General features: G+C 54.6%; 2 protein-coding genes, 1 long non-coding RNA gene and 1 other non-coding gene across 8 annotated transcripts; 2 read left to right on the top strand and 2 right to left on the bottom strand.

The window, feature by feature from the left end:
• Positions 1 to 1,137: 1,137 nt before the first annotated feature.
• CELF3 (CUGBP Elav-like family member 3) lies at positions 1,138 to 14,732 on the bottom strand. Of its 3 annotated transcripts, XM_006216997.4 has the most exons (13): positions 14,588 to 14,732; positions 13,266 to 13,348; positions 8,228 to 8,276; positions 7,669 to 7,797; positions 7,457 to 7,536; positions 6,292 to 6,435; positions 6,008 to 6,149; positions 5,629 to 5,778; positions 5,200 to 5,265; positions 4,761 to 4,901; positions 4,379 to 4,522; positions 3,391 to 3,528; positions 1,138 to 1,762 (listed from the first exon to the last, which is right to left on the bottom strand). In XM_006216997.4, exons 1-12 carry the CDS (start codon positions 14,730 to 14,732, stop codon positions 3,401 to 3,403), a joined length of 1,401 nt encoding a protein of 466 aa, XP_006217059.2. In that variant the 3' UTR covers positions 1,138 to 1,762; positions 3,391 to 3,400. The 3 variants fall into 3 exon arrangements, with proteins under 3 accessions (XP_006217059.2, XP_072802665.1, XP_072802666.1); XM_072946564.1 differs by lacking the exons at positions 13,266 to 13,348; positions 14,588 to 14,732 and adding an exon at positions 8,717 to 8,794; XM_072946565.1 differs by lacking the exons at positions 13,266 to 13,348; positions 14,588 to 14,732 and adding an exon at positions 8,717 to 8,794 and having other exon boundaries at positions 7,669 to 7,794.
• TRNAT-AGU (transfer RNA threonine (anticodon AGU)) lies at positions 4,271 to 4,342 on the bottom strand. The gene has a single exon. It is a non-coding gene; the product is annotated as a tRNA-Thr (tRNA).
• LOC140688112 (uncharacterized) lies at positions 8,909 to 9,432 on the top strand. Its single transcript, XR_012062863.1, has 3 exons — positions 8,909 to 8,958; positions 9,220 to 9,288; positions 9,414 to 9,432. It is a non-coding gene; the product is annotated as an uncharacterized lncRNA (long non-coding RNA).
• On the top strand, positions 12,315 to 27,067 carry RIIAD1 (regulatory subunit of type II PKA R-subunit domain containing 1). Of its 3 annotated transcripts, none has more exons than XM_072946566.1 (6): positions 12,315 to 12,433; positions 18,322 to 18,418; positions 20,875 to 20,951; positions 25,051 to 25,097; positions 26,224 to 26,351; positions 26,956 to 27,067. In XM_072946566.1, exons 1-5 carry the CDS (start codon positions 12,366 to 12,368, stop codon positions 26,292 to 26,294), a joined length of 360 nt encoding a protein of 119 aa, XP_072802667.1. In that variant the 5' UTR covers positions 12,315 to 12,365; the 3' UTR covers positions 26,295 to 26,351; positions 26,956 to 27,067. The 3 variants fall into 3 exon arrangements, with proteins under 3 accessions (XP_072802667.1, XP_072802669.1, XP_072802668.1); XM_072946568.1 differs by lacking the exon at positions 12,315 to 12,433 and adding an exon at positions 13,823 to 13,855; XM_072946567.1 differs by lacking the exons at positions 12,315 to 12,433; positions 18,322 to 18,418 and adding an exon at positions 20,256 to 20,367.
• The last annotated feature ends 333 nt before the right edge of the window (positions 27,068 to 27,400 follow it).

Genomic DNA, 27,400 nt, shown 5'->3' with positions numbered 1-27,400 from the left:
AAAGGTGATACCTATGTGAGCCCCTGACCCTCGCCCGAAAGCAGTTCACCGAGAGGAGTCCAGAAACTGGAGGGACCTTAGGTCTTACGCGTCCACCTTCTGCCTGGTCAGGGTCACCGCTCCAGCCTGCTGGGTGCTTCCTGGGACCTTTGCCTCGGGTCAGACACCAGGTATCTGAAGCTGTGAGGCAAGAGCGTCACCCGCCCTGCGGCCTGGGCTCCCCTCCTGCAGCGATGGCTGCCTTAGTCCCTTAGTGGTGCCGGGTGAGCTAACTGACCTCCAGACTCTCCATTTCTGTGTCTGTAAAATTATATCCTGCCTCACGGGGCGGTTGGGAGGTCAAGTGAGGAAACGCATGTTAAGGGCCTAGAACAGAACTACATGCAGAGCAGCTGCTGAGTGACAGGCGGCGGCGCAGCTAGCTCCCGTCTCCCCGCTGGCCGCCTGCCGGGAAGTGGGGTCCGGGATGAGGCCGCACACCCCCGGCCTGCAGAGGGGCTGGGCTGGGTACGGGAGAGAGGCCTGCTGAGCTGCTTGCTTCCCTCTGGGCCCAGCTCTGCAGAGCGTTCCAGAATTAAGCCCAGAGAAGGGCAGGATAGGATGACGAAGCTGGGACCCTGGCCTGGGCACTGCTCAGAGGCAGGGATTGGGCCCTCCCGATGGAGTTTTCTCTCCCAAACCTCACTCCTCACTCGCCTCCCCGTCCCTGGTGTGCACAGTCCCTTACCTTCAACCTTCTAAGACTCTTATTTGGTGCTTTTAAACTTTTTTCTTTATTTAGACAGAAAAGACCAACTCTTTAAAAGTAAAATGCAATAAATAAATAAGTTAAGCATAGAGAAGTGTCTGAAACTGACTCCCCGCTCTCCCCTTAACCACTCCCACCCCCACCCCATTTCTTTTCCCTAAAACCTCTTTCTAAAGAAAATGATCAGGTAATAAACCCCTTTAGCCCTCCCCACACCCCTCTCCCCAAATACCCAGTTACCCCCCAAAGCAAAGGGAGAAATCAAGAGAGAGAAAAAATCCAAGGGGAACATTGTCTAAACTCCCAGAAAGAGAGATGGCAGCGTCCGGCCGGGCCGGGCTGGGTAACGCACGGGTGGTAGTGGTATTTACACGGAGGGAACCAGCAGAGACTGTAAACATTTTTAGGAATTTGGGGGAGGTCTTTTCCTCGGAGGAGGAGGGTCTCTGTGGCTGACTGGCAGAGAGGCAGCCCTCAGGGCTCCCCCACACCCTCCTTAGAGGGGGCCCTTGGGGGAGGCAGTGAGTTTTAGGGCCGGGAGCCCAGGGTTCAGGGATATCCTACCTCTAAGCTGAGGGTGGCAGGGAGTGTGAGGACCAGCGTCTGAGAAGCCCCTAACGTGGGGCAGAGGCTGGGCGAGGGCCGGGGGGGGCGTGGGGGAGGCCCCGCTGCCCTCAGGGGCCACATGGGTGGGACAGGCCCGCTGGTGGGGGGGCAGGTGCGAAAGCTGGGCACAGAAAGCCCGTCACAGGAGCTCCAGCAGAAGGCAGGTGCCCCCTGGAGCCTTCGAGCCTGTTCCTTGCTCCCTCACAAAGGCCAAAAGGGCACCTGGGAGGAAACAGGCCCTTCAGGGGAGGCAGGGTGGTGGGAGTGGGCCGGTGTCCTGTGCCCCCAGGGCCGTGAAGCAGCGTTTGCCCCAGCACCCGATCAAGGCCCAGGGCAGATGTGCAGAGAGGGCTGGGGCCAGTCGTGGGGAGAAGGGGTGAGGTGCCCCTTCCTCTGGTGTGTCCAGACCTGTGAAGGAAGGAAACATGGGTGAAGCTGTGGGGAAGACGACAGCCACTGCAGGTCACAGGCCCCGGGGGGAAGAGTTAGCTGGGGTGGCTCAGGAAGGCAGGTCATCGGAAAGGCCTCAGTCCAAACTGAACCATCCGGCTCCCCAGCCATTCGACAAGGGGCAGGGATGGAGGGGATGGGACGGAGGGACTAATGATTCAAGAAACCAAAAGGATTAGGAATGAGATACTCAAACAGCCCGTGAGAAAAAGAAAGACTGAAAGATATGGAGACCAGGACTCGAGGGGGAGAGAGGCAAAGAAATGAGATAACAAACAGGCAGGCAGAGGTGACTCGGAGGAAGGGAGGGGCACAGTGTATGGGCAGACACCTGGAAAAGAGCAAAGGGGCATCCGCAGAAGGGCGGCGGAGCAGGCCAGGGTGGAGCCAGGGCTGGGCTTGGGGCTGGAGTCTCGGGGGGTGAGACCCCCCCAGCCCCTAGGGGGTGCTCTCATTCCTTTTAGGAAAGGAACAAAGAAGCAAGAGAGAAGTGCACGGAACACAGATCACAGTCACCAACCACTGTTGACCAAGCACATCCCGCGAGCTGCCCCCGGCCCTGACCCTGGGCTGGGGGGGCGCTTCCCTCCGCGGCCCCCTCCCCAAATAACAAACAATCGGCTCCAAAGACAACACGCTCGTTCCATGCAACTTACAGGGGCCCGGAGCAGGGGTCCGGGGATGGGGGCTTCGGCCGACAATGGACACGGGCCCTGGGCTGGGGGGCCCCCAGGGTGGGGGGAGTTAAGCAGCCAGGATTGGGCGGAAAGGGGGAAAAACAGAAAATGTGGGTGTTGTTCTTGGGTTGTATTTTTTCAGGCGTTTGGTCCAAAGGAGAATTAAACAACACAAAAGTAATCAAAGGTCACAGCTCTGTAGCCATGAGCGTGGGGTGGCGGCAGGCAGCGGGGTGAAGGGGACCTGTTAAGTGAAGTTCACAGGCAGTCCAGCGCTTCAGCTACCTCCACCTGAACTGAAGCTGCTTCCCAGAGGCCTGGTGCTCGGGCTCCCCCTAGTCTGCTCTGCACTGTCCACTGTCTCATGGGTCTACTGCTGTATGAGGGAAATCACCTGGGGTCCAGGGCGCTGGGACCTGACGTTCCCACTTCTCAGGAGAACAGATATTCCAGGAGCCGGTGACTCTAGGACCCTCCAGTACCCTAAACCAGCCCCCTAGTCCCCAAACCCTACTCCTCTAACTCTACTCCAACCCAAAGGAAAACCAGAAAGAGAGAGACATACAAGACACATGGACACTGACCAGACAAACGAGACCAGATATTGGGGAGATCTAGGGAGTGGACACAGATATACACAGACTTGGCTCTCTCCGGGGTCAAGTGTGTATGTGTGTGTGTGTGTGAGGGAGAGATGGAAAGAGGAGGTGGGGGTTGGGGAGAGAGACTTGGATGATTGAAAAACACCCGAGGAAGCTGCTCCAGATCCCTCCTTCAAGTGTCCAGAGTGAGGGGAGGGCATCCCTGCGAGTAGTGGGAAAGGGGATGGGGGCAATCCAAGTGAGGGGCCCTGGCTGCAGTGGAGGGGCGGGGGGGCTGGAGAGGCCACGGGTTGGGAGCAGGACCCACCTGGAGGCCCTCAGTAGGGCCGGTTGGCATCCTTAGGCCGCTTTAGCTGGACTTTGAGGCGCTTCATGCCAATCTGGAAACCGTTCATGGCCTGGATGGCAGCCTGGGCACTGGCCGGATTGTCGAAACTCACAAAGCCTGAGGTGAGAGGGGCATAAGGCCTGACCCAGCCCCCTCACTCTCCTGTGCTTAGGGCCAAAGCCTGCTCTTTGCTTTCCGATCACCAGCCTACTTCCTCCAGGTCTTGAAACCCCAATGTCTAGAAGACTGCCCAGCACGTCGTAAGCATTCAGTAATTGTTGATTGACAGTTGAGTGACTGAGTCCTGTCCAGCCTCTCTCACACCCCGGAATGTCCCTTTCAGCATTCTTTTGAGAAGCAGCCCCTTCCTCAGCCTTGGTAGCTCTGAACCTGCCTTTTGAAACCTCCGCTCCAGACCTTACATGACTTCTAAAACCCAGAGGACAAGCGTGTTCCCTTTCTCTCCCGAGGGGCTTTCAAAGAGTGAAGGCAACTGATCGCTGCTCCCTAAGCCTTCCTTCTGAAAACAGAACTTCCCCAGTTTCCGAGACTCTTCCCGCCCTCGGAGAGCGTGGGTCTGACCGGTTCTTAGGGAGAACAGATGAAGCTGTGGTTTTCTGGAGGAAGAGATGGTCCTGGGCAGCAGCTGGTATGGAATGTTTGCAGGGTAAAGAATGGTTCTTTCTGACTGTTGGACAATCTGGATTTCAAATATTGGGCCCATTGCAACCATATTGCAACCATAAGTGCCTTCAAATTCATCAGACCTTGTCCTCACCTGGAGTTTGGCCAAAATGTGCCGTGTTTTATCTTTTGAGTAGGGGAGGTAATTAGGTTTTCTCTTTCTTTATTTTTTTAATGGAGGTACTGGGGATTGAACCCAGGACCCCATGCTTACTAAGCACACACTCTACCACTGAGCTATACCCCCCCCCATATTTTATCTTTTGGATCATCATATTCTTACCAAAACACTTGCTCTGATTGGTGGCCCGGTCAACAAAGACTTTGGCTGAGATGACATGGCCAAAGGGGACAAACATCTGGAGGATCTCTGAGTCCGTGAACTCCTGGGGCAGGTGGTAGATAAAGATGTTGCAGCCGTCAGGGCCTGGGTGGCAGCAGAGACAGAAGGAAGGGCTCAGTGATTGGGAGACAGACTCAAGGTGCCAGGGACCAGGGAAGGCAGCCCCCAGCATGTGAGCCAGGGTGCCAGCCACCTCGTCCCCACCTGCTTTCGTCCCCACCTGCTTTCATCCCCACATGCGGGGCCAGAGCTGGCCTTGGAACCCACGGCAAGGGAGCCCCATCCCGAAGGCGCTTGGCTGGCGGGCCCGCTCAGGCCATACCTTCCCGCTGCTGCTGCTGCTGCTGCTGCTGTTGCTGCTGCTGCTGCTGCTGCTGGGGGGGAGGCGGGGGCTGCTGGGCCACCAGGGCAGGGGGCTGTGGGAACGCAGGCGCCACCAGGCTGTAGGCGGCTGGGTAGGCTGCTGGCAGGGAGAATAGAAAGGGCTAATGGGGCTCTGGGATGCCTGTGGCCCTGCCCCTCCAGCCAGCCCCGTCTCCCTTTCCCTAGCCCAGGCTGGTGGAGTGGACAGGGCTGAGAGGTGTCAGAAGAGCAGCTGCCTCAGACCCTGGATGCCCTGCTCCTATGGAGCATCCTCACAGGTATGTCCTGTCAGTGAGTCTGAGCGGGTGGTTGGCTGGGAGCATGAAGCCCAGACCCCACTTCCGGGCGTCTTTTCCTCTCGCCATCCCTGGGCCAGCGCCTGGGCTGGGGCTCCTCACCTGTATAGTGCTGCATTCCCGCGTAGGCCTGCTGCAGGGGGTCCACCGGGGCCGCGGGGCTCTGGGCTGGGGAGAGCAGCACTGACCGTGAGAGTGGGGCTGGGCCGCGGCCGGGAGCCCCACCAGCGCCTCTCAGAGCAGAGGCCAGGCAGGCGGGGAGGAGAGCCTCATCTGGGCATGGGGTGTGAAATGAGAGGGTGGGAATGCGCAGAACCGTGGGAAGAGGGGTGAGCCTGCATTAGCAAGATTTGAGTGTGTGAGAGGCTGTGAAACCCTGGACGAACCATTTCGCCTGTCTCAAGACAGAGCTGAGGAAAGCACCTTATAACCCCAACACCTGGAGAGGGAAGGCGTGTCATGGCTGCTGGCCGTGGGAGCGGTGGCTGGGATGGCTGCTGGGGAGAGGACGGGGCAGGCAGAGAACCCCACCTGGGTAGGGGTGAACCCCGTTGGGATACAGAGCATCAGGGGCAGGCTGCCCGGCGGGCTGGGTGGGCACTGGGCTGTAACCGTTGACGCCCAGGGCGGCAGGGATTGCAGAGACAGGCGTGGCGGCAATGGCAGGAGGGGTGCTGGTTCCTGGGGAGGAGAAAGCGGCAGAGACAGAGCAGAGAAGCAGACACACACACAAATGCAGAGAACCAGTCAGCAAGTCTGAGGGCAGAGGGGAGGAAGCAGGCTGCTCTCTGAGCCCAGACCCCACGGCTTCCCTGAGTGATGCCCTGTGAGCTACCTCTCCCCGCCCCAACCAGGGGAAGCTCCCACACCTGCCCCATTCGCACCCGGCCCAGCCCCGCCTGGGCCTTACCTGAGGATGGGGTGATGGGGGTGGCGATGAGGCCATTGGCATTGATGGCGGCCATGTGCTGCATCTGCACAGCAGCCATGGTGGCCATGGGGCTGAGGTAGGCACTGTGAGCCGCTACCAGGGCCGCCTGCTGCTGCATCAGCTGGGGCAGGGGGAGAGAGGAGAGTGGGGCCAGACCCCCTGCACCCGGGCCTGAATCCCTTCCCAACCCTGGGCCTTGGCTTTGGGAGGGTGGGGGCAGGACACAGGAGGCCAGGAGGGAGATGGGGACGGGCATTGCTCACGGCCTGGGTGTAGGCGCTGTAGGCTCCAAACTGGAGGGCGATGGGGCTGAACATGCCCAGCTGGGTGGCCACCTGCTGCATTCGGCGGAGACCTCGCTCCTTCTCCGTGTCAGCAAACTTCACCACCAGGCTGGACGAGGCACCCTGGGCACAGGCCCCACATGCGGTCAGAGGGAGAGAGTCAGGGTCTCTCCTCCCCAGAGCCCTCAGGACCTGGCCTCAGGTCCACCACACATGGCTTAGCCTCTTTGGGAGGGCAGCCATCATTAGGCCTATGTCAAATGGGGAGATTTTCATCCCACCCTCCCCCTGTGCCAGGGTGTGCAAGAGACTAGAAAAGGTGAAGGCATATTCTTGAAAAGGGAATGCAAAGGGCATCTCTGGCTTCTCCATGAGGATTCTGAATTGGAAATCATCCCCAGGGTGCATCAGCCACAGCAAACAGTTTAATCTCAAGCTCATCTTGCCTTGTGGCTACCCCATGCCCTTAACTTACCCCCTGCCCCCATGCCCTAGTCTTCATGGTGTGCTCAGGGGGTGCAGCTCAAAGTTTAATGCCAGCCTATGCCAAATAAAAGCCAGCCTGGAACATTTGCATGGATTGTCGTGGAATCCTAGGATCTAGAGTGCAGTTCTTAATCTGATGCTACGCCCTCTAGTCCAAGTCTCGCTGAGTGCTTGCCCAGCCTCTGCTGGAGAACCCCTGAGCTGTGGGAAGCTCACCTCCCTGGGAGCCATCTAGTTGCGTGTGAGAGGTTTGCCCTGCTGGGGAGCCCCCCACGAGAGCCATCAGTTGACCCACTGCTAATGTGCGGAGGCAGCAGGATGAATGTGCAGAGGGCATGTGGGGCCTTGAAGCGACTGTCCCGATGCCCAGCCAATGCGGGTGGTGGCACGGGACGAGGTGAGAGATGAGGGAGAAGGCTGAGGGCTGGAGGAGGCAGGAGAAGAGAGTGAGGACATTTGGACTGAAGATGAGGGATAAGAGCCTGGGAGATGGTATTTGAAAGGTAAAGCTGTCCCTAAGATGTTTGATTCTTCTGCCAGAAACTTCTTGAATAAATTCAAAGACCCTATCTAGAATGGGCTGCCCCGCCTGAGCCACAGTCTGGCGGGGGCCCAGTGAGACTGGAAGAGGCCGGAGGGCAGGGGCAGCAGGGCTCACCGGCAGAGTCCGGCTGCTGTGAAGGGTGTTGATGGCTGCTTGGGCCTCCGCGTGGGTCTGGAACTTCACGAAGGCGCAGCCTAGAGAGTTCAAGAGGGAGGAAGAGAGGGTGAGAGCCCACCCTGGAGGGCCCCTACAGTCCCCATTGCCCAAGGGACCAGGTGGGGCAGGAATGCAGAGGGCTTGGTGAGAGAGTGGGGTCAGTGGGCTACCTTTGCTGGTGCCATCCGGCCCCCGGAGCACAGTGCACTCATCTATGGTCCCAAAAGGCTCGAACATCTTCCGGACGTCTTCATCTGTCTGCTGCTTCCCTAGCATCCCCACAAAGAGCTTCCGGTCTTCTAGGGGGTAAGGCAGAGGAGAACGGGCAGGTTCAGGGCCTCCTGGCTGCTTTCCCAGCCCTGTTCCAGCTTGGGACAGGCAGAGACCCCACCCCTTCACCTTCAGCTCCTCCCTGGAACTGCCCTCACCTTGGGGACAGATGGTTCTGGGCTGTGAACGGGGTGATGGTTAGGGAGTGGGGCAGTTACGTAGGATGTGTATCCAAGTTCTGAAGGACTGACTTGCACGACACTCTGGGCCTCAGTTTTGCCACCTCTACAATGGGTTGGATCACATCCCCTCTGGCTATGCTGACTCCTATGCGCATCTTGACTGGAAACCCTTCAGAATTCTCAGACTTTCTTTTTCAAGAAAGACTGCCTCTCAGCTACTCCAGGCCCTGGGCTTGAGGATCGAGGGAGGAAGACTGAGTCAAGGTACAGAACCTACCTCCTCGGCTCTCGCTGTCGGCTGGCTTGACCTGGATCGGCCTGTTCATCTAGAGGAAAGAAGAGAAGGCAACTGCTGGGGACCTCCTCCGAACACCCCAAGAGCCCTCCTGGGGCCAGGACCTGCGGAGAGGCTACAGGGAGTGAGCCCAGGCCCAGCCCCCTAAACTGCTAATGAGAAGGAAGGAATTGGGCTTGATCTTGTTTAGGATTAGGCCTTGAGGGGATCACAGGTGGTGGAAGGAGAGGCTGTAGAGGAGGATGCTCATGGGGTACGACCCCAAGCTCAGGTGAAACCCCAGAAGATTTGGCCCAGGAGAGCAGGGCTGCCCACAGGACCCAGATCCTGAGATAGAGTTCAGCCAAGGGCTATTCAGCAAGAGCCGCCTCAGTTCTACAAAGTAGGAGCAACAGAGGCCACCCATCAAGCAGCCCCAAGGAAGGCTCTAGACTGAGGGAGACCCCACAGATGCCCCAACTTCCTTCTGACCCCTAGAGGTGTGTCTGCCTCTCTTTCTGCCCCTCTACACCCCTTGACCCCAGGGGGAAGGCACTCGGGCAGCACAAAGGGAGCAGATGCCCAGTCTCCGTGGCAACGGGAGAATGTGCGCTATGGCAACCGCCCACTCAGCCTGATTTATCCGTCCCCGTCGCCCTGGCGACCGTGGTGACGTCATCACTTCTGCTGCTTCACACACCCAGAGAAGGAGTGGGGAAGGGGGTGGGAACAGGGTATGCTGTGGGGGGAGGATTTGGTGGGGGCTGGGAGGTGGGGGAGGGGCCCAGGGGAGCTTCCAGATTCTGGAGGGAGGTGGTGAGCAGGCCCTGCCCGGGCCATGCTGTCCCGGCTCCTGCCTTCTTCCTCCAGATCAAATCCTTGATGTCTCACTGCCGAGACAGCTCTAAAGGAGGAATTGCTGTCCCGTGCTCTTTTGAGATTCTCCCGGTATCCGGAAGTCCTCCAGAGATCTACCCTCTCCCCTACTCCTGCAGCATCTCCCTTTGTTCGGCCTCCAGTGGTAATGCAGACAGCCCCAGTTCCGCTTTCCATGTTCCTGACTGGTGAGAGGACTTGGGAATGACTCCTGCAGGTTGATTTCCTTAACCAGAGTGGGAAGCATCTTAGGAACTGGAGAGGGAGGGGAAGGACTCAGTATCTCATGTCTGAATATATTTTGCTTTTGAAGACTTTGACCGCTGGGGTCACATCTGGTCACCCAACTCATCTGATGGCGAAACGGCGCTAGTTCTAGTGACCAAAAAGAAACAAACAAACCGAAGAAAACTTTCTTTTACATTCTGAGAGTGGGGCCAAAGTTACCCTCAGGAAAGGCACTGGACTTCCAGGACTAGCCCTGCCACTCTTGGACAAGTCATTCCTCTCCTCTAGGCATCAGCTTCCTCGTCTATAAAATGGGCTAGATCAGGCGGTCTTGAGTCAGTTATTTTAGCCTTGGAGACTTTGGAGGTCAGCACTTAGCACAGAGAAGTGCAGAAATGATAGTTGCCCCTGCCCCTTCTCACACTGCACCCAGTCCCCAGGTGTCAGATCATGCCAGTTGGCCTGACTGGACTCTGTTGGTGAGGTATCCCAGCCCTGGATCGATCTAGGCCCCACATCGACCAGTACTCCCTCCCTGGCCACCCCTCCCCCCAATCTCTGGATCTGAGAGCAGCTGGTGGGGGAGGGGGTAACAGTCACACAAATCCGCTGGCCAATCTGCCCCAGCTTTATCCTCCACCAATCTGGGATTATCCCATCGTTGGTTCAATCTCCTCAGGAGTGTGTGCGTGTGCGTGTGTATGTGTGTGTGTCTGTGTGTGTAGCAAGGGGTGTACGCCTTCTCTCCTGTACTCTTGCCAAAGCAATTAGGAAGTCCCCTCACAGGCATCTGAGCAGCCAGCCCCCCAGCCCCGCTGCAGGAGAGGCCGACTCTGAACAGGAGGCATGGAGTCACGGCATCAGGGAATTCTTCTGCTTGTATTAACCCCTTTCCAACAGGCCCCTAGGGATTTACTGTTCCAGTTGGGGATGGGGGACCTGGGACCCAGAGAGAAAGGATGGCATTCCCTCCCTGCAAGGCTCCTGGGCACAAAAATAGCGTATCAGTAAATCTCCACAGCTGATATGGATTCGCACAAACACACTCACGAGTGCACAGATCACAGCCCAGACCATGTTGGTGGAAGGCTCCCCTGACTCCCTCATGGACAGCCTCCTCCCTCAATGGCCTCTAGTGCCTGGTCCCCAGCCTCTCTTTTTCTGGCCTGGCACTTCCTGTGGGAAGCTCAGCCTTTGTTAGCTTAGCTCGGGCACACCTGCCCCCTCCCCTGAGTCCAGCTGGGCCCTGTTTACCTGGCAACCTGGCTCCGGGCGCCTCTCTTCCCTAACTACCACCCGCCAGGTGATAAGCCCTCCCCAGGGCCTCCCAAAGAAGAGGAGGCTATTTATACTCCAATCTCTGAGACCCTCCACCAACACGGTCACTTGTAAGTCTTTCCCTGTCACCAATAGCAAAGACCCCACTGCAAAGAGCTCCCCACACCCACAAAATCTAATTCTCCTGAGGGCACCGGCCTGGTACCCTGTCACTCTCTTGCGCCCAGTGTCCCAGGCCACACACGGGTCCTCTCCACTGAGCCAGAGTCCACCTGCTCAACAGTGAGCTGACGGGGAGGCCCGTGCCCCTAGAGTGGTTTTTGGCCCAAGTAGAGGAGGGAAGGGCAGGCCAGACAGGGGGTGCCCCTCACACCGCCACCTCCAGGAGGCCACATTCTGCTTGCAGGGAGAATCCAGGGACCTGTGACAGAGCCTCTCCTGGAAATCTTAGGGGAGAGAGAAGGAAATGGGGCCTGGCTCCCCTCTCCCTGTGGCCCAAAGCAGCACCTGAATATGGTGGCACCTTCCGGATTCTGGGGTGACCAAGATGGGGAGGGCATGAAGATTAGAGGGACTAGGAGGGACTTCCCAACACAACTGTGCGAAAGCTGGCACATTGGAGACATACGCACACACTCACACACACACACTCTCTCACACACACACACACACACACACTCACTCAGTGACTGTCTGAGGGGAAACAATGCTGCCAGGAAGGCAGGTGGCTGAGAAAAGACCTGGGGGCACAAAGGGTCAGGCCGAGCTTGGTTACAGACATCTGTCCCCTAAACTACCCTGCTCTGCTCCCCCAAACCCCCAGTATGGGGGCCCCTTGGAGGATGGAACCCCTCACTGCTTTCCTACCAAAGGCTCTGTCAGGTGCTGCTGGATTTTGTCCCCTGGGGCAAGGGCCAAAGTGGAGAACGCAGCATCACCTGGGAACTTGGGGCAGGGCTAGACAATTATTAACCCCGGGCACCCTTCTCGCTCTCCTCTGGCCCTGGGCCTCACTTCCTCAGGAAGAGGAAGCAGTGCCTTTCCACACTCAGGATGGAGCCCTGCCTGAACCACACAGGCGGCTGGAGGGGGATGGAGCCAGGGCAGAAGCCCCCAGCTGGCACAGATGTACCCCCTGCAGTGCCCCCGTCTCTGCCTTCTCCTTCATCCTCTCTGGTTTCCTCAGGGGCTCTGAGAGGTAGGAGGACAGCAGACACAGACAGAGGAGCAGCAGTGGAGATGAGAACTGTTGATTTCTGAAGGGCCTCCCCAGATGAAAGGAGAGTAAGGAGAGTTGCGAGGTCGTGCGATGGGAACCAGGCTTCCCAGGGATGTCTGTGCACACGCGCTCACACACACGCGCTCACACACACATGCACGTGATCCTTGGAGCCTCAGCCTACTCACACATGCATGGATCCTAAATTCTGTGGGCGATGGCTGTTCTAGGCTGCCTTGCCCCCAGCCGGGATAATACAATGGGGTAAAGTCAGGATGCTGGCAATGGGTCTGCTTTCCCAGTGGTACTCGGGGTGGGGGGCCACAGAGGGGCAGGTCACAGACTGATGGAGGGTTCGAAGGTGAGAGTGGTGGAAGTAGTTCTAATTTTCTTAAATTCCTCCCACCCTCTTTCCCATCTGTTTTGTCTGTTTCCCTCCCAGGAAATCCTGGAGAATCAGCCTTGATCTCCTTTCCTACAAGGGGGAAGGAGCAGAGGATGTGACAGGTGTGTCTCCAGCACTCAGACTGTGTTTAGCAAATGCTGTCTGGAGGGAAGGATGGAGCTGGCTCTCAGGAGGTACTTTCTGAAGGAGACAACAGAAGCAGGTAGATACTGAAAGGGAAGAGCACAGCCTTTCCCCCCAGGATGCAGAACTGAGGGGCAATCTGAGATTCTTTATTCCTGCCCTTGCCAGCCCAGGTCTGGGACAAGCTGCAAGGCTGGCTGGGAAGAAGACAAAGAGCTCTGACCTTGTAGGAGGGAGGCCACATCAGGGGCCACGCCTGCCTCCCTGGGCACACTTGGCGGGGTCAGGCCTGACCCTCCGCAGTGATGGCTGCCTCTGCCCTTGCTTGCCGCCTCCTTCCCTACAGGGCTTACTCCCAGCCCAGACCCATCAGGCCCCGATTCACCCTGATGCCCTGTGGCACTGTTCCCGCAGCTCTTCCTCAGGGACACGAGGTGAGCCTGTCCAAGCTCAGAAGTCAGCACAGAGATGCCAGTCCGGCAGGCACCAGCTGCCCATCTCAGGCTGCAGGCACCCCTCCCCCATCTCACGGATTTCCTCCCCAGAGCCACAAAAGAGTGCCTAAGTGCCTCCTGCTCACTCTGCCCCACACTTGGTGTCCAAAGTCTTCTCCCCACGCCTCCCAACCAGCTAAGTCCTCCCTCTATGTGTTGCCCCAGGGGCAGCTGGGAAGTGGGAAAGGGGCTGCCTCTGTTCTTTGCGAAGGTCACGTTTACTCTGCTAATCGCTGTTTTCCTTCTCTCCTGGTGAGGAGAAATGCATGCAGCTACAGCAAGGAAGGGGGGTGCTAGAAGGAGGGAGGGACTGCCTGGTGATGAGAGCAGGTGGAAAATACACTCAGTGTCTTGGGAAGGCGGTGCCCCTTCTAAGGCCCTTCTCAGCCCCCTGGCCCTGGAAAGGCCGGGACTCACCCCTGGAAGCGTCTTCTGTTCGTGCAGGGCGCTCTGGGCCTTCAGGGCTGAATCGCGGGCACAGTATGTCAGGAAGGCACATCCTGAGGAGGAGCAGGGGCAGAGAGACCGGGTCGGGGGGGTGAGTCCTCGGTCTCCCCTCCCTAAGAGGCTCCCCTCCACGAGACTGAGGACTGGGAAGCTTGTCCCTTCTTGCCACCTTCTGTCTGTTGGGGTGGGGAGGTGTCTGAGGAGGGTAAACATTGTGCCCCAGGGGGTCTCTGGGCTGATGAGCGTGGGGCAGAGACCTAGAGACCAGGAGGCTTAAATGGAGGGGGTGGTGGAAGAGGGAGGATGCTTGGGCTGTCAGGAGCCGGGCTTTGTGTGGGGGGAGGAGAAAGGGGCATGTGATCTCAGACAAGTACATGTAGTATGGTTCTCTCTCTTCCTTAGCTGATCTCCTTTCCCCTTTCTCTTCTGTCTCCACCTCCCTCCATCTTGGTCATCATCACCCCTCTCCTCCCCCATTTTCCCTATTTCCTCCTCTCTCTCCATCTCCACGGGAGGCAGTGGCGGGTGAGAGCGAAATAGAAAAGGAAAGAGAAGAGCAGGTAGCGGGAACTCCCTGGGCGGGTGGAGGGGAGGCGGTGTGGCCCCTCTGGCGCCCAGCGCAGGGAGCTGTCCAAGTCCTGACCCCGGGGCCTGACCCTGCTTATCTGCACAGCCCTTAGGCCTGAGGCATATCCTCTCTTCACCCCCAACTCTCTTAACTTTCGAGTCCCCTACACTTTGCAGATTGATCTTTACCACCCTCTGTCCTTCGTACACTGTTTCCCAGGTCCCTCTCTTTAGTTCTGGAGCTGCCCTGCCCAGTCCACGTCCATCCACTCTTTCCAGGTTGAGGTCCACTCTGTGTCCTGACCCCCATCCCAATAGTATCTGAGGCTACTGAGACTCAGTCTTGTGTGCTTGCACACACACACACACACACACACACACACCCCTGCCCAGCTGCTTATCTCCCAAACCAGATCTCTTGTTCAGCCTTCCTTAAGTTCATCCACGACATCATCCCCCTCAACTCTGGGATCCACATCTCTGCAGCCCCCTTGACACCTCTTCCCCCAAAGAGGCTCTCCTTGGTCCTCCATCCAGAGTCCCCTGGTCACCCTGAGTTCTCTTCTAGCTCCTTCATCCACACTCCCCAGTCCCTGAACTCTTTTCCTTCCAGATCCACCTTTTCCAGCCATTCCATCCCTCCAGCTTAGCTTCCCCCCTCCTCCCAGCCTCCCAGCCTCCCAGCCCACTCCCTGAAGCCTCTCCAGCCTGGCCTGACCCCTCACCCTTGTGCAGCCCGGTGTACTTGTCCTTGATGACAGTCAGCTCGAAGATCCGACCAAACTGTTCGAAGATGGGTTTCAGGTCCTTTTCCTCCAGATGCCTCGGGATCTGCCCCACAAACAGCTTGATGGCATCCGGCTCCTTCATTGGGGCGGCCCAGGAGGAGGGGCCGAGGGGAGCAGGGAGAGGCCCAAAGCCAGGGGGAGCTGCCCAGCAAGGAAGCAAGTGGTCCGGGCCAGGGCCCAGCCTGGGGCTGGCTTTCCCTTTGGCCCCCAACCACAGTGCTGAGCAGAGGGGCAGCTCTTCACACAAAGGAGGCCCAGAGAGTTGAGGGCTAAGGGTCAGGGGTCTAGGCAGACGCTGTCATGCCACCAGGGGGCATAGCCCAAACAAACGATCTCCCTCCCAGAGATCTGGCAAATATCCCAGGATGGGAGGCAATGTGGCCAAGACCTGGGTTAGGGTGGTAGCAAGGGTGCTGGGAATTGGGGTTTAAGATAAGAGCTGGAGGTGAAGGAAAGGGCCTGAGGAGGGAGGTGGGGATGGAGACTGAGGGGTTAGAGGCCTGGTATGGTTGCCAGCAGCGTCAGTGTTGGGTAGGGGGGGCACTCCTGATGTGGGGCAGGTGGAGCTCTCGTTGGCTTCCCTGGGAGGACACCTCCCCTGTGGCTGATCCTTCTGCTGGGTCCGAAGATCCCTGATGCCAGATGCTTGATCTCTGATGGCGGCAGGGCTCCGGGGTCCCTTTTGCCCTGCAGCCCCCCTTCAGGTCCTCCCCTCAGCCCCCCTCCCACCCCCACCCCGGTCCCCGGGCCTGGACTGATGCTGGCTGCTCCCGCCGCTGGGGCTGCCTGCTTTCTCGGTCACCTGGGTCCCGGAGCTCTGCTCTCCGGCCGCGCTCTCCTCAACAAAAACCACCCCCCTCCACACCCCCTCCCCACTCCCACCTCCTTTCCCCTGACATCAGTGATGTCAGTCTCAGGGGTGGAATACAAATTCTCTACCCTGGAGAGGGACGCACAATCCAGACAAGAGCCACGCCCTCTTTCTATCTGCTTCCTCCCTGACTCCCTTCCCACCCCCAGAAGAGCAGCTGGTCCTGTTGATAATAACCCTTCCCCCATCTTACTCCCCAATCACGAGTTGTGTAAGGCGCTAAGATGGAGAATTTATAGAGGAGCCCTAAAGTGGGGTCCATTGTTCCGGGGGCTGGAGCTGTCCCCGGTGCTGGAAGAGAGGACCCAGGAGAGGGGAGGCGGGGGAGGAAGGGAGGGGAGCCGGCATCTGGGGAGACTGAGAGTGGAGAGCCAAGGAAAACCAGCGGAAAGAAGATGGCATAGGGACAGTGGGCAGGTTGGGAGTGAGGAGAAGGGTGTAGCTGGTCGGGGGCGGGGGGAGGGGAAGCAGGTGTCAGAGCTTGGGGGAAAGGGCAGAAGAGACCCAGAGAGAAAGACAGAAAGAAGGGCATAGAGAGAGAGCAGGGTGAGATACATGCGGAGAGAGAACTGTGTGCTTTCCAGAAAAGGAACCAAGACAAACCCTATCTTGCTGGCATTTGCCAACGCCCCCTTTTCGCCCTCTGGGGGGTTTGTGTGTATAAGTGCATGGGCAGGGAGGCAGTGGTGACAGCGGGAGCTCTCACTTGTAAGCTCCTTGAAGACCAAGACACCATTTAATACAACATTTTACTGTTCACAGTGTCTAACACAGTGTCTTGTTCACATGTAGTAGGCACTTAACAAATATTTCTCGAATTAACAGTCAAATGCAGAGAACCTTTCATGGAGTAGATTCCTAATTCCTTCAGTGGGCAGAACCACAGCTGTCAAGCTCCCCTTTAGGGCAGAGGAAACCCAATTACTCCTTCCTTCCACCCCGCCTTAGGTTCTCTGAGTGGGAGTCTCTAATTGAGTCAGGTAACAAAGAGGGATGGGTGAAGCATGTTTGGGGGCCATTACTCCCCTGAACAGCTATGCTTCTATAGATGATCATTTTGCTCCATTATGTTGAGGGAGATTGACTGCTCCATGCCCTGGGCTCACTCACAGCTCCATCTCAATGCAGGGAGTATCTGTTGACATCAAACCTCCTGGACAGGGCAGCCCTTGCTTGCCATCAAGTGTTCACCAACCTGGGCTCACAGCTTTTGTGGAACACCCTGCTTCCTATCATTCTTTCATCCCAGAATGGGGCTGATGTCTCCACAGTGGTGCTGGTGTCTCTGAAATATGTCCCCCTGAATCCCAGCAGCCCCTATGCCTCTGCTATTTGGGCGGGCAGGCTTCTCTTCTGGAAGGGAAGTAATAGTAATATCACTTAGAGGACTATTCTGGTATCAGTCTGTGTCACAGGCACCATTCCAAGTGCTTTATATTTACTAATTTGTTTAACCATCAGCACAAACCTATGACATAGGTTCTAGCCTTCTCTGAGTAAAGATGAGGAAACCAAGGTACAAAGAAATTAAATGACTCGCTTAAGGTCACTCACTAGAAAGAGGTCCAGCTAAGAGTGGAGACCGGATAGTCTGGCTCCAAGTTCACGCATTTAACTCCCACATCAAATCTCCTGGTGGGAATGGACAGAGTAGCTGAGCCTGGCCTTTCTTCCTCTTGTGTCTTCATTTGAGCCCTGGATAAGAGATATCCTTCCCTCTGCTGTTTGATTGTCCATTAACCACCTTCCATCCTTCCTTAGCCTCATTTTCTGTGGCCTGAAGCCACATTCTGACAGGTATGCATGTTTGAGTGAGTGAGTGTGTGTGTGTGTGTGTAGACATGATTACACTTACGGTATGGATGCCAGGTTCTCCCAGTAGGGTCCTCTAAAATGGGTGGTGGTGGGAGATGGTAGAGGACTCAGTGCTGGGTGGTCAGAATATATGATCACAGTGTCAGGGAGTCAAGAGTGCAAACACATCTGGAAAGTAACTTTCCACTCATCTCCCCCACCCCCACTGCTCCTTCTCTTGCCTCCTAATCTGATCTTGGTATTTATGGAGATGCTAAACAGATCACGCCCTCTGAGGATGGAGCCTAGGAAGACCCCATGGCCTTGTTGATCTCATTACTCTGTGTCTTGTCAGCAGATCTGCCGCCCTGCTGCTCATTCAGGCTTGGGGCTAATCATATTAATTGAAATATTAAACATTCACAAAAATGAATTATAATGAATTCCCCTCACTCCTCCTCTCAGTCAGCAGTTGAGGAGACAGCTGCAGGCAGCAGACCACCTCCAATCCTTTGCTTCATTCGTGATCCTCAGATGGAGGGTTTCAGCGTGAGAGGAGAGGCAGAGTTTAGGGGAGAAGCCATGGGAGCTCTCTTCAGGCCCTCCCTGTTGAGTGACTGTGGGCACATCTCTGTTTTCCTTTAGGCTGTGGGGGAGGGGAGCCCTGTGAGGTAAAGGAGGGGGGGCGGAAAACTGACTCAGAGGCCCTACTGGGGAGTTGCTTTCCAGGAAGAAATGAGGCTCCCAACCCCTAGTTTCTCCAAGGAAGTTTCTCTGCCCACCATCCCAAGCTCACCTTCTTTTTTATTTTTCTGCCCTCAGTGCTAAGGTGCCCTACATTAAAATATTGACTTTATACAGAGAGAGCTCACTCTTGGTTTTAGATTCCTGGGAAATGAGAAATGCTGAATAATTGGGATACTTTTCAGAAAGGACAAAATGTAGTGATGGTATGTGTGGGCAGAGTGGCTAGTCACCAATACTTGTTGGCCTCACTAATTGACAGCAGAGCGAAGACATCTGCAGCAGAATCTATGAGAGTGTGCAAAGAGCTGATTATACAACCTTCCTTCCTTCAAGTGGCTTCCACCTCAGATGGAGAGGTAAGACAGGCCAACACAGTTTACAATAGTGAGAACTATCATATACCAGTAAAAAAATGAAAGTAGCCTCTCTCATTGACACATATGTGTATTTGGGGTTTGGGCCATGGGTTGTGGTCAGTCAGGAAAGGCTTGATTGATTTTCAAAGCACAAGAAGATCATAGCCTAACAGAAGGAGGGCCTTCATTATTTTATTCGTGGTGGGGTGGGAAATGGAAGGAATTGTGCATGCATATGCGTGTGTGTGTGTGTAGATTTGCCAGTCCACACCAGCACTGTTTAATATAATGTAAGCCATATATATAATTTAAAAATTTTTCATAGCCACATTAAAAAAGTGACAAGAAAAAGTGAAATTACTTTTAATTATATATTTTATTTAACTAATATATCCAAAATATTATTCAACATGTTTATATGACATATCCAAAATATTCAACATATAATCAATGTAAGAATTATTAATGAGATAGTTTACATTTTTTTAACACTAAGTCTTGAAAATCCACTGAGGATTTTACACTTACAGCTTATCTGACACTTAAATAGCAAATTTCAAAAGCTTAATAGCCACAAGTAGCTTGTGGTGACCACACTGGATGGTGCAAAACTAGAGGGTCTGCCACCACTTCTGTGAGGTGGAGTGGGGGAAAGAGACAGGTCCCTGGTCAGTAGGAATGATCACCCCTGATTAACCTCTGCTCCTATCTAAAAAAATCACTTCTGACAGATGGCAGCTTATCTACCTCTCACTATTAACTCTCGCTACAAAAAACAACCAAAATGATTACTAACCCAGATGGGGTTTCTGGGGAGAGGCTTGTAGCCCACTATCTAATCTACCTCTTGAGGTTTTTTCCTGGCTTTGGAACTGAGAACATTTTCACTTCTTTTCCTCAGTCTTTTCTGAGAAGGATAGAGGCAGACCACCACCGAGATACCACTCCCAGGCCATGGCCTAACGCTAGGCTTGTTTCTTATGCTCTTTCCTTCCTCCTTGGGCAGCTGTTCACAAGTCTGAAAAGACAGCCTCCTTTCAGACTCTCTTCTCGGCCTCTCAGAAGGCCTCTGTGGGGCATGATCTCTGGGGGTGTAGAAATTCAGCATTTGTGTGTATTGTCAAACAGCCTCCTGCCCTTTCTAGGTGATATTTTCAGCTCTCTGGCTTTCTGTCTCACATTTTCTTCTTAATTAGATAGCAGAAGAACACATCTTGAAGACCAACTGCCTTCCTCCTCCCCTACTCAATTGGGAGTGAGAGAAATGATTTAGAATTTATGACGCTCAAGTTAATCTATACAGTAAAGTCAGTCCAAGAGGGGATGCTTCTGGCAGGATGTCCCCAGGTCCTTTCCAGCATTTTTAGTCTGAGAACATGGTTCATTTCATCCAGTGGGGTGTTTCATGTTGTGTTAAGAATCTAAGACTTCAGTGTCAAGTGTCTACAGGACAGATGGAGGGGTTTGGCTTCTGGGCCAAAGGAAAGAGAAGAGGCCTAGATTCTCTTTCCCTACTACTAGGCTTTAAGTGAGAGGGTCAGGAACCAGATTCTGGGAGACACTGCCTTAGGAATCCCTTCTCCAGTTTTGCTCTAGGGCTGAAGAAAAAACTATTTGAGGTTGAATGGGGTCAAGCAGAGGGGCTTATTTTCATATGCAATCAAGCCGGGAATTCAGTCCCCAAATCTGAGGACGGGGATCCTTCACAGATTCTTTGGAGCTTACCCCTCGACTTCAGAGTGGCCCCCATATTGCTTCCCTCGGCCCCGCCCCACTGCTGGAGAGGGCCGGGCTTGGGGGCGGGGCCAGGCCGGGGGCGGGTCCTCACCGGCCGCGCCGCGCGTTGCCTTGACGACCGCGACAAGATGGCGACCCTGCCGGGAGGGATTCAGGGGCTGGACCCCGAGGCGCTGAGCCCTGAGCAGCTGGAGCAGCTGCGCGGCTTCAAGGTGGGTGCGGCCCCGACCCCCGCCTCCTTCAGAGTGCAGCTCCCCCCGGGTAAGGGCCCCAGACTGGGAGAAGCGCCCTGAGGGAAGGGGCTCGGGTGCCTGTTCCCAGAGAGAGGGGCGGAAGGCTGGGGAGAGGGACTCCCCCGGCGGACCCCGGGGGTTCTGGGGTCCTGAACAGAGCCCTGCAGGCACCTGAAAGTGCAGAAAGAACTAAAGCAGGATTGGGCCAGAGAAATGGAGCGAAATGACTGCCGGATCCATGAATTTAGATGCAAACAAGAACTGCCCAACGGTAGCCACCCGACCTTAGTTGTGACCCTGAAGCCTGAGCAGGAGGCACCTTGGAATGTTGATCTGTAAGAAGACAGAGGGCTTGAATTTTCAAACATGCTGGGAAGAGGCCCGGCTTAAATGTGCACGGTGTTTCCCCAAGCCCTTCACACCTCCAGGGCTTGAACCCTGAAATCGGCTCCTCATGGAGCATGACCCTTTGCTCTTGCCCCCCAGATTCAGACCCGGATTACTAATGAAAAGTACCTAAGGACACACAAAGAAGTGGAGTTGCTCATAAGTGGTTTCTTCAGGTAGGTGGTTTTCCAGATTGGCCTTGAGCAACAGTGAACATTTCTACCAAAGCTTGTTGGGAATAGACAAGTGTGAGTGGCCTCTTCTTTCTTTAAACACGCCTTGTTGCTTCCTTTAAGGTCTGAAGGTTAGAAAATAACCCAAGATTGAATTTTTCCAATGCTGGGGTTTGTGACATCCCAGGTTTTCTTGTCTCTAGAGGTTTCCTTCAGTTATCTCTAAGTTCTCAAAAATATTGATATTCATTCACTTTAATTTTTTTAACAGAGGTACTGGGAATTGAACCCAGGACCTGGAGCATGCTAAGCATGTGCTCTACCACCAGGTTATTACCCTCCCACCAATATTCATTTACTTTGGCTGTAGGGATAAATACATGCCTTCTGACACCTGGAAGTGGGAATTTGGCATTGAGAAACTCAGCAGGCGTAGTTTGGGCGTAGAACGCTATTCTCTATCAGTGGAGTTTAACAAGATCAGAAGAACTTAAAAAAAATTCAGATGTCTGGCCTTTCTCTATCTGATAACATTGTTGTAGAAAGACTCCAAGGGTTGGAAGCCACTCCCCTGTAAGTTGAGGGGAAAAGAAGACCATTTTCCACTATATCCTGGAGCATGTTTTTCCTTCTGCCACACTGCCTTTCAGCATGGTATTTGCTTAAATGGAAAATTCCTAATGGGATGAAAAACAAAGAACTTAGGGGAAAAAAATCATGGAGCAGCAATGGATGAAAACAATAGAGCTCTCTCAAATACTGCTTGGCTACAGACAAATGGACAAGATTTAAATAATAATGGCTTCCACTTCCAGGCGGTGTGTTGGTTTTCTGCATTACCAGTTATCACATTGTATTGTAATTGCATTGTCCATCTTCTTTTGCTCTCTCTGGACCAAAGCTCTGAGCTGGTGGAGCCATGTTTGTGTCCCCAGTGCCTGCTGAGTGTATGGCATCTTGGTACACTTTTGTTGATCCTCCCAGCAGCTCTCCAAAAGACAGTTTATTATTGTTTCTATATTACAGGTGGAGAGTGAAATGCCTTCCCCAAGGTCCTGAACTAGGATCCAAACCCCTGGTTTTTCCGTGTGTTGCACTGTAGGCACACAGGAGCTGGGGAGCCAGACCTAGGGCTCTCCTTTGTCTTTTCAAAAATAGGCCTGGAGGGCTGTCTTTTTTCTAGGCCCCTTTGTTTTTCCTAGATCTCACTGTTCTTCATTTTTTTAGCCATTTTTCCAGTGGCAGCAGATTCCCAGAGGGCAGATGAGGGAAGGGGAAAGGGAAAATGGAAATCTATTTGTGAAGTTTGGGTTTTTTAGGGCCATGGGTAAGGCTTGGGCAAAAGATGGTTTCGAGGTCCTCTGTCAGTGTCAGCCCTGGGGATCAGGCCATCACTGCCTGTACCTTTTCTTCTAAAGGGAAATAAAGGATGACATCTTTCCTGTCCTGGGGAGTTTACAATCCAAGTTAGGAATGATTCCAGCAGGGAGATTGGGAATGGATGATAAAGCCTGAATCAAATCACCATTTGCAATGTTCACAAACAAAAGGATTAGAACCCTTGAGGGTGGTAAATGAAGAGGGTGTTATTTAGTCACATGGCAGGGATGGCCTGACGTCTCTGCCCAGGAACAGTTTCCAGGTGGAGCTGGGTGTCTGGGAGGACAGCCCCAGTCATCTTCCCTTTCCTTCCTTACCATCCCCCTCCGCATGCCAGGTAGGCCACCAGACTTTTCCTTTTGCTGTCCCTGAACCTCCCCTCATGAAATCCTCCTGGCCCCTTTTAGGCCTCTCTGTTTCTGGGGTGGAGGTGGGGAGGGGAGAAGTGTTTGAAGTTTGAGGGCTTGCTTTTGGGGTTTTTTTAGCATGATTGTTATTTCCTTTGGACGATGCCAGAATGAACCAGAATCAGCCCCTCATCTGTACTGGATGCTTCAGATGGCCCTTCCTGTGAGAGAAGAGGAAGGGGGAGGAGGGGACAGAACCCTGGGCAGCAAGTCTGTGCTCACCTGTTCAGCAGGTCTCAGCTCTAGATTTATTCCAAGCCATGAGAAGCCCCCAAACAGTTTTTGCTGGGAAGCCAGCTCCCCACTTGCGGTTTCCAGATCCTAATGATTTATGGCCACTCAGCCACAGCCCGCTTGTCTGTGCTCATATACAGTGTACAGAACTCTTAATACGTTGAATTTTGGACCTGAAAAATGGAAGGAGTAGGGATCTAACTTATTTTGGGCACCCAGAGATCTCAGGTTTTAGGTTGGAGATATGATAACTAAGTGTGAAATAGTGGAAAGGCTTCATTTGATGTTTTTGTAAACAGCCAGGCTGATGAATCTTCCCAAACCATAGCACTGACCATGTCATTCCTTGGCTGGAAAAGCCTCCAAATCCACAGTATTGCCTTTTTTTTTTCTTTTTTTAACATTCTGTTGAAATATGAAATGCAGAAAAGTGGCATATCCTACACTGGATGGATTTTCACAAGCTGAGAACACACATGGTACAAGCGTCCAGATCAAGAACTAGAACTTGACCGGCACCTCAGACCCTTTGTGGCCCCTTCCAGTCACTCCCTCCAGAAAGGTGGCCAGCATCCTGACTTCTCACAGCCCAGATTTGTTTTCCCTTTTTTGTACTTTATGTAAATGGGAGTCTGCAGTAGGGCTCTTCTGTGCCTGGCTTCTCCTGCTTGGCAGTGTCTTGTGGATCCTCCATTCTCATTGCTGCCTAGTATTCCACTGTGTGGCTCTCCCACGCTTTAGTTATCCTTTCCCATTGTCCTTTGAATGGAGTATAAATGTCCCTCCTTGGCCTTCACGGCCCCTCCATAGTAAGCCCTCCTTCGCTTCCTATTACTCCGCACACACACCCCCCACTCCAGCCAGACGGGCCGCCGTCCCATCACTCCACCGGCTTCGGCCTCGAGCAGGGGCGTGGCTCTCCTTGAGTGCCCTTCTGGGCCCTGGGGAAACCTGCCCTAGAGCCGTTCACTGTCTGCAGCGCCTGGGCCTCTGCTCCTGCTGCTCCCCTGGTCTGCACTGCTCTTGTCCCTCAGCCCTCGGGCGCTCTCGGATGCCAGCTGCTCTGTGAGGAGTTGGGGTCTTGCTCTGGGCCACCTCCCTCTCCCCTCTGATCTCCCCACTCACTGTGACTTAACACCCTCTTGTAGCACTTCCTGGAGGTTACCTGGCCTTTTGGACATTTGGGAACTTACCTGTTTCCTTTTACTTGACTGTAATTTCTTTGAGGTGGGGCTATAGTTTATCTTTTTTAAATCAATCCCTCATATCATATAGTGACTTACACATAATTTGTGCTTAATAATTCTCAAAATGAATTGAAGGAGAATAAGGGAAGCAAAATTCTTGAAGCCTGGGAAGCAGGGCCCCCCTGGGCGGGCAAGGCAGCCATGGCCCCGAGCACTGGCCTTGGCACCACAGGACCCGGGCCTCCTCTCCTTTATTTGCTTGCTTTATGAACTTGGACAAATGATTAACCTTTTGAAAGCTTGGCTCCTTCACATGTAAGATGGGGCACAGTCACTGCTGTTTCACAGGGTTGTAGAGGGAGGGAGTATTCATGAACATGCTTGATGGGCCATGGAGCTTTGTGCTCTGAGGCACCTTCGGCTTCCCAGTGTCGTTGCAGCGCCCACTGTGCTGCAGGCAGCAGCCATCCCCAGTCTGTCTTCTCAGCTTTGTGCATTGTGCCCTCCCCCGCCCGGCGGCAGTCCCTGGTCAGCCTTCCTCAGGAGGCTGTGGGTCGCATATCTGTCCCCCGACACGGGAGCCCCTCCAGGACCAGGCAGCAGCCTCCTTGTCGTGCGGCCTGGCCTTGGCGTGGTCTGGTCGTGAGCAGTGTTCGCTGAGTGAGTGACAAGCCTCACCTGCTGCAGCACAGCTGTCTTGTGAGGCGAGAATTCCCTCAGCTTGCCACTTCCAGCGTGTCTCGCTCCCGGCCTCAGATTCTGACTCGAAGGAAAATCCCGAATGCAGGGGTCCCTGTCAGGAGTCCCTGGCCCTCTGCCTGCCACCATGGGTGTCTCCGGCCATCCGCCTGATGGCGCGGGACCCTTCTCCCCTTATCCCTTGATGTTTTCCAGAGAAATGTTTTTGAAAAGACCAGACAACATTCAAGAATTTGCTGCAGGTGAGTAGGGCGGCGTCTGTTTTGGGCTTTTGATAAACCAGCGCAAGGAGCGTTGCTGTGAGTTTAAACCTGGAGGAGCGCAGGACTCTCCCTGCAGAGTCGGGGGCACTTCTTTCCCGAGGTCTCCCAAGGGAGCTTTTTTCGAAAGGCTCTTTCCTCCATTGTCATTTCCTTAAAATGAGGACAGATAAGAAATGAGGCAGAACTTCCTCGTGGTGAGGGTTGTTAAGAATTTTGAGATCCCCAAGGGAACAGACTGGCAGCTCTTTCCCTGGGAATCTTAAAGCATGGTTCTCAGCCCTGGTTGCACATTAAAACCACCTGGGGAGCTCTTAAAACATACCGATGCCCGGGCCCACCCCTGGAGGTTTGTATTTAATTAGTCCGGGGTGGGGCCTGGCATCCATAGTTTTAAAGGCTCCCCAGGTGATTCTAATGGGCTCTGCTGCCCTGAGATGGCTTAAGGTTAATGGTACTTAAAGGGAAGGGGTTGAGTTGGATGATTTCTTGGGTCCTGTTAGCCCTGGGAGTCAGTTACAGCCTGAAGCTGTTTCTAACTGAGTCTCAGTACGTCTTTGCTGCCACAGCAGATGCTGCCTCTGATTCACATTATGCTGGAAGTATAAAAACCCTCTTCTGTCGTCAGCCTGCGAGGGCCTGGCTCTCCTCTGAGAGGATATTCTCAGAGAGGGCGTGATGTCTCAGAGACGAGAGCTGGCAGGCCCAATTGAGACAAGAATAACACTTGGTATTTATTCAGGCCCCGAGATGGGCCGGGAGCAGAAAGCCGGAGACTCCCTCAGCCCTCCGATGGCTTCCTGTGCGTCAGCAAGCTGACAAAGGGCAGGGCGGTGTGGAAGGGACAGGAGCGGTCTGTCCTGCCTGGGAACGCTTGAGCCTGGGAACGCTTGAGCCAGAGACTCAGAACTGTGGGTGGGGGGCGGGCAGGGGGAGTCAGTGACCTTGGGATTTGCTGTGACATCTTATATCATGTCGTAAAGCAGGGCCACCAGTAAAAGTCCTGCTAAGACAGAGCCGTTCTAACTTTTTTAGCAGAGTAAGCTGTCTCCCTCCCAGTCTTCCCCCTTGGGTTTAGATGATTTCTTCTTTTTGATTCTTATCCCAGACTATTTCACGGATCCAAGACTTCCCAACAAGATTCACATGCAGCTAATTAAGGAGAAGAAAGTGGCTTAATTAGCAAAATCATGATGCTCAGCTGTTGAGAGAGACCAGAAAGAATCCAGCCTCGGGGTGGGTGTTAACCTCACTTGCAGACTGAGGCTTCTTTAGTCGTGAGAATAAGCACCAGCTCCTCGGCCCAGGGTGTGAAAGAAACCAAATGGAGATGCTGCAGCGAGGTCCCATGCAAGTGCTGAGTTTTCTTGACACCGCTTTGGGGAGTTAGGGACTGTGAAGAGAGGCCCAGGGTGTGGCTCGCGTGTCTGCGGCAGGGAGACCCCGCCGGTTAGCCTAGTGACGGGGTTAGGAGAATGGAAGTGGGACTAGTCCTTGGGGAGAGAGAGTGATGGGGAGATGGGCGTGCAGTCGGTCGTGTCAGGACCTCCTCTCACGCTGCAGAATTCCAGAGTGCTCCGGCAGGGGGCCTAGTCCTGTGTCCTTGGTGGTGGGAGCAGAGGGGCTCCCCACTGCTTCTGGAAAGAGAGGGCAGCCTCCCTAGTTGCTTCTGGATTGGGCGCTCTCCTGCCCGCCTCACGGTCAAACCAGGCCCCGCTGTGAGGGCCATCGCACATTTTCCAAGCAGGGTTTCTGAAATGATTTCGAAGCTTGGGATTTTTAGATGCGAGGTGGGAAAAAGCCACACTCCTGATTTAGCAGCACCCTTTCTGTTTCGCAGGGTCATCTGGAAGCAAAAGAGCCCTGTTGCCACCAGTGTGGGTTCCAGGCCGCCTTGGACTGTGTCTGCAAAGGCTTTTAAAGATACTCATTAAAAACAGACCTTCCTCCTGCTCTCTCTGCTTTATTCACTCGGAAGGAGAAGACATGCTTCATGGGAGGGCTGCTCTGCCCCTGCTCTGGGCCGGCAGGTAGCAGGCCTGCTTCTCTGTCCGTGGCAGCGGCCTCTCAGCTAGGTCAGCGGGCTGTTTCCACATGTGCCTCAACCCCTGTAGTCCCTGCCCCTCCAGGCCCCTCACTCCCTCACTCCGAGGCCAGGACCAGAAAACGAACAGGGCTGGGGATCCTGCGAGGCCCACAGCTGGTCGTGGTGGTACAGAAACAGGCAGAGTCCACACTTGCGAGGTGGCTTTTGTTTTTTCTTTATCTTACCTCCTGGGGTACTG

Source organism: Vicugna pacos, chromosome 21 (assembly GCF_048564905.1).
Source record: "Vicugna pacos chromosome 21, VicPac4, whole genome shotgun sequence".
NCBI classification, from domain to species: Eukaryota; Metazoa; Chordata; class Mammalia; order Artiodactyla; family Camelidae; genus Vicugna; species Vicugna pacos.
Note: the sequence above shows the minus strand (reverse complement) of the source record. Positions and strands in the feature narration are given on the sequence as shown.